The sequence below is a fragment of the Dipteris shenzhenensis genome, chromosome 30 (genome assembly GCF_047967505.1).
Source record: "Dipteris shenzhenensis isolate YYH24624 ecotype China chromosome 30, Dip_SZ_1.0, whole genome shotgun sequence".
Taxonomy (NCBI): domain Eukaryota; kingdom Viridiplantae; phylum Streptophyta; class Polypodiopsida; order Gleicheniales; family Dipteridaceae; genus Dipteris; species Dipteris shenzhenensis.
Window position 1 is genome coordinate 13,748,982 of NC_141625.1, and position 6,000 is coordinate 13,754,981.

The following is a 6,000-nucleotide window of genomic DNA, read 5'->3' on the forward strand; positions in this document are numbered from 1 at the left end:
GTCCTGTCAGGGTGAAGCCCATATTGGGGCTGTCTATGAATCCAAACAGGGCTGGAATAATGGACTATCTTGTATAGACTAGATCAGACCTGACCAGCGATTGTCCACAGCCAAGATATAACCAACAAGCGGCAGGTCAGCATCATGCAGACTTGTCACGGGCATGCTTAACTCGTAGCATGCTGGATTGCCATGTGGACTGCCACATCAGCAGTCCACACAAGCTGCCACATAGGCAGCCTCACCAACAGGCTAAGCCATGTCAGCAGGTGCAGGTTCACACATGCTGCCATGCAAGCAGCCACGTCAGCGAGTTGCCACGTAGGCAGCCACGTCATCAGAGCAGGGCCGGACCTGCATCAGCAGCAATAGGCGCCACATTATCTTGCAGGCACCGTGTCAGCATGCACCGCGTGGAAGGGTCGGATGGCAAGACAGCTAGTCGTCCAGCAGCAAGGATCTGGTCGGGTTCTTTTTCCTGACCAAGTCGGCCAGTTTCAGAGCCAAGGGGCCTAGTGTTAGTGTATGCTGCCCTCTCCAACACTGTAGAGTCTAGTGTGTTGGCCTCGAAGTCTCAAACCACACCCTCTAGTTTGACATGGCCTTGGAGCACCTCTATCTGCAATACATTCCTCTTCCCTACCAAGGACCATCGGAGTGCTCCTTCAGTATAAAGAGTTTTTGGCTAATGGCAATATCGGGCTGAACCTGACTTGGACGACTCCTTGCCTCCTCTTCACCTTATTCTAGTCGGACTTCACATTCAGCAGGCATGGATCTCCCCGACAGAGCCACATGCCACTGAGATGACCTTCTACAGAGATCATTTCCTCCATCTCACTGAGGATGGTTTCATTCGACCACCAGCAAACTCACAGATTCATCTATGACATGCAGTACGGATAGCCATGAGCCAGCCTTGGACATCATCTCGTAGGTTCCACATTGAGGCTGGATGAGAACTCAAGGCCACACAACACCACCGTCAGCTGAGACTATGCACCCTATGTGACATGCAGAAGGAGGAGACCAAGGAGCACGTGCTCATGAGATGCCCTCAGTACTCTGAGATACATGGGAATATCACTGCCTCTTTGAGCATAGATCTTAGGACATGTAACTTGTCATTGCCTATCCAGATCAGAGATATGCCACTCTCTTTGTGCCTCCTCCTTGCCTCCTCTTCACCTTATTCTGATCTGACTTCACATTCATCAGGCATGGGTCTCCCCGATGGAGCCGCATGCCACTAAGATGACCTTCTACAGAGATCATTTCCTCCATCTCACTGAGGATGGTTTCATTCGACCACCAGCATACTTACAACAGATTCATCTATGACATGCAGTACGGATAGCCATGGGCCAGCCTTGGACATTATCTCATCACATTGAGGCTGGACGAGAACTCGAGGCCACACAACACCACCGTGAGCTGAGACTATGCACCCTACTACGCTACTAGGCTATTCGCACCCACGCTCTTTTGAATTAATTAATTAGTTCCTAACCGCTTATATTGGCTTGATTAACTTTATTAACCTAAGCTTCTCTCCCTAATAAAGCTAATTAGCCTGATTAACCTAAGCCTCTCTCCTCTCCCTCGCCTCAGCCGCCCTTCCTCTCCTGTCCTCTCCCTCAGCCTCCCTTCCTCGCTTCAGCCGCCCTTCCTCGCCTCTCCTCTCCCTCAGCCTCTCCCTCGCCTCAGCCGCCCTTCCTCGCCCTCAGCCTCACCCGCCCTTCCTCACCTCAGCTGCCCTTTGCCTCTCCCTCGCCTCAGCTGCCCTACCTCGCCTCTCCTCTCTCAGCCTCCCTCGCCTCTCTCCCCCTCAGTCACCTCCTTCTCCTCTCCCCCCCTCTCCTTCTCCCTCCCTCTTGAGGCATAGAGAGGCTGCTCATAGCAGTCATGGAGGACCTTTCACAGGCCCCCTTCTCCTCCGCCTGCCCTGGTATATATGCCAGGCTGTAGAAGCTTCTCGAGAGCAGAAGCTTCTCCAAGAAGCTCCCACTCGTCAAGCTCTCGAATCTTCTGCATAGCGCGCCGATTAGATTACCTTAATCTTTGTGTCCTTGCGCGTCACACATCAATTAATCAGCAAGCTAATGTTAATGCAGCCATCTCGCTCCCCCCCCCCCCCCCCCAACAGCCCGACTAATTAATTATAGAATGCAAAACAATCGATGGGGGGGCATATTTGACTTGCAAAAGGTGGAGACCGAATAGCACTGTGCGCATGAGATGCCCTCAGTACTATGAGATACGTGGGAATACCAATGCCTCTTTGAGCATAGATCTTAGGACATACGACTTGTCAATGCCTATCCAGATCAGAGACATCCCACTCTCTTTGTGCTATAGGTCACATTGACTCACACTCATGCCACCAGCACACGCCCAGCACCACAGGCAGCAACGGATCACAGACTTCTTCTTCACAGAGATGAGCCCACACTCAGCAGCCACCACAGAGCACGAGATCCCGAGCTAGCTCCTCCTACATGCCAAACCTGCGTAAGGACATCTATTGGCACAGTGAGCATACGTCCTATTCAGGGTACCCTGCTTGCAGCCTCATGGAGACATGCATTCATTTCAGCATTATATTCTGATACTTGAATTGTTTCATTTATGTCATATGCACTTTAGGGGGATTGTACTAGACACTTCCAATTCCCCTACACTGGGTGTTTTTCTTGATGTATTCAAATTTTCGCACATGTTAATAAACCTTTCTTTCTTCTTCTTGCTGCACTCCTTCACAAATTGACCCGGCTCGTTGCAATAGAAGCGATTCTTCTCATTGTCACCAAGCCTAGATCTACAGCCTAGATGGCCTCCTAACATGGGGGCTCACAGATAGGGCATTGGCAATTCAACACTATTTGCAGTTAGCATTATGGCTCCCCTATATGGCTCTTTTCTAACTGATACTTTTCCTTTTTTTTAAATCTGATCATTGATGTCCTGTTCTATGCTTCACTCCGATTTTGCAATTTCTTTTTATTGGAATTCTTGAGAAAACTATCTCACCAGCGGTGTATTCTACTTAATGACGATTTTTGAAGAAATAATTTAAGTCTCTGCAAGACCCCATAGAGGTTCTAATGTAAGCTTGATAGCTTCTAACAGGACGCAACTCCTTTTTTGATCCAGAGCCCACAGTCTTCCACAATCATTTGGACCATTTACAGTAGGCTGTGCAGAGGCAAACGCGAGCCTCTCCAGTATCAGAGATGAGGAGGTTGGCATTGCTGTGTCCTCCTCCTTAGAATAGAGAGTTCGTAAGTTTCTCAATGTGCTAAATGATATAACTCTTTTCGAATTTTACCAGGCAAGTTTTCACAACTAAGACTACTCGAGGGATTATAAAAAGTCATGTCAGGTGCAGCTGTACCAGTTCAGACGTGTTAAGAATCAGAGGTTCCCATGTGCCGTCAATTTTAATTTTTATGACACTATATTTGACTCCATAACTTCGATTTCGCTCCTGTCTGCTGGATGCAATTCCTGCGTTGTCCATTTCTCTAATCACATGTTGCCCAAACACGTCCTCGGGTTCACTTTTGCTGCTGATGATCCTGAGCCCGAGTCTCTTCCTAGCACGACTGCCATGTGGAAATGCTTCGGAACCGCCATGACAATGTCGTACGCCAAAAAGAATCCGATAGAGTAAAGAGAAGGAACGATGGGGATGCGGTAACCAGGGGAAATTTAGGAGTGAGGGGGATTGGTGGGTATGTGGGAGGTGAATGAGGTGCCGTGATAAGGAGGCAATGCTTCCAACGAGGAGATGTTCATGAAGGGGGAAACCCAGAAGCTTAGATGAGGCTCTAGCCATGGGAGCTGCAATTAGGGGAGAAGCCACATTTTGTTTTCAAAGAAGATGGTGAGTGGAGCTGCAATTACAATTTGTTTTCGAAGAAATGGTGTTTGTATCAAAGTTTACTTGTTCGCCAAGCTCCCGCTTTATACTTTGCTTTCACACGTGGGAGTCCCACAATGGCCCTTGATTATTATTTGTTTCGTACTTCTCTCTTAGGTCGCATTCACAATCCCGCGCCTACTTCCCAACAAAAAAATGATATCTGCGAATAGCATGCCTGCCATTTCAATTGGCCACCCTCAACTGGTGACGCGGACATGCTTATGTGGCATCCCTATAAAGTTTCGATGGAGGACTTTTCTTGGGTGGCAGTCCAAGGCCGCCCAAAAAAATTTGGGGGCACCATGATAACCACTTGGCAACTTCTCATTTGCTTGATTGTGAAGATATAATTAAATTTATGCTTGTCCACCGCCCATTTATGAAACGAGCTCTTGCTTAGCCGACTGTCGGACATGTAGGGCCCATGGTCCAATATCTGACGCATGTTTGTGAAACCTCCCTTCGCGTGCCACCACCGGCCCGCCCACCCACCATCGAGGAGGAAATGGGTATGGTGCTTCACACCACCTTACGGTCATCGGCCTGCTAATTCATGTGACCAATGTGTGATCGGTGTAGCAATTGGAGGAGATGGAATGGGCCAATCATGCAGTGACTGGAGAAGTTGGCCATGGAGCGACAGCCTTCATGGGCTGAACAAAAATCTTTTATTTTAGTGTCCGGCCTCATCCCTCCCTTAAAGATAGTGCTATATTGGACGATTGAAATTCTTTTGTGAATTTCCACGTGTAATTTCTATTTTTTTAATTAAGTCATTTGTTGATCATCCTTTAAAATTTGCCTTTCAATGGCCCAACACCCTTTTAAAAATAGTTTGCTTTTTCTTTTGCATCCAAAAGCGCTTGCTTTGGCAATACCCATGCACACTTGTGCACTCTTGTTTCTTTACACGCATTTGCCAAAGGCCTACACTGCCAACCAGTAAGAGACATCCTGCAGGATTCCAACACGAGCAGCCAACTCATGTGGGCAAACACGAGATGCTACTCTGCATGGGCATTGTACTTAATACATGAGCGGAGTCTAGAGACTTTTGGCCTTTTCACGTGTCATATTTTATGAACCCTACATTTGTTGATCTAATTTACTCGTTATGGAGTCCTATCTAGATTTATTTATCTCATTCTTGCAGACTATTGGCAATTGCTACTCTTAACACTTGCACATCGTTCCCTCTCTATCGAGTATTAGTTAGGTTGGTTTTGTGGCCTTGTGCAATGTGAAAATAGATTTCAAAAGCTAGAGATAACCCTAACTAGCCCCCATAGACTAATCGCCTACACCCATGCGTAATGCCCATCATTCCTCTTAATTGGCGTCTTGTGAAGAGGTAGGCAAAAAAATTAGTGGCATGTTTCTATGGTTTGACGAAAAAGTAAGGAACTTAAAAGCATCGGTAAAGATAATTTTGGGGAGTTTGAGTGACAAAGGACATGCATATGCACAATGCTTTTGACGTAAGGTCAAAAGCAAAGTGATGATATAACTTCTTCATTTGTAAGTGTTGTCCATATCAAAAGATTGGGATTAGGTATCCCATGAGTTATATGGAATGCTCAACATCGTCATCATGGAAGGCAAGATCACACATTTAAAATTGTTAAAGGTTATACTTGACAAGCCAACATCAAACGCTTAAATTGTTAAACATAGTGGAGTGGTGACAATGACGTATTGAGTTTTATTAATGCTATTTAGAATTTTACTTGAGAATGAAAATTCTTGAAGAGGCATATCTAATTATGTATCGTATATGCTTGGCAATGCATAAGTCCTTTTGTAATAATACAATATGATGAGGGAAGTTAAAAGCATTGGCAAAAAAGATTTTGGAGAGTTTGAGTGACAAAGGACATGCATACACACAATACTTCCACACTAGGGTCAAAAGCAAGGTGATGATATAGTTTTTTAATTTGTATGAGTCATACATAAAAAAGGAGCAGTTGATGTAATGGAAAAATGTAAGATACTAGGGGAGAATGGACTCCCAGTAGAATTCTACCAGTTGATGTAATGGAAAAATGTAAGATACTAGGGAAGCGGGCCTCTAT

The 6,000-nt window shown here is 46.1% G+C and overlaps 1 protein-coding gene across 3 annotated transcripts in view; it reads right to left on the reverse strand.

Annotated features, from left to right (window-relative positions):
* Positions 1-3,899, reverse strand: part of LOC147881743 (magnesium transporter MRS2-2-like) — a 108,534-nt gene extending 104,635 nt beyond the window's left edge. For all 3 annotated transcript variants that reach the window (XM_087402099.1, XM_087402098.1, XM_087402097.1), the window contains exon 1: positions 3,395-3,899. In XM_087402099.1, the coding sequence (XP_087258225.1) occupies positions 3,395-3,838 (444 nt within the window). In that variant the 5' untranslated portion in view covers positions 3,839-3,899. The remainder of the gene's footprint in view (positions 1-3,394) is intronic.
* Positions 3,900-6,000: the final 2,101 nt, after the last annotated feature.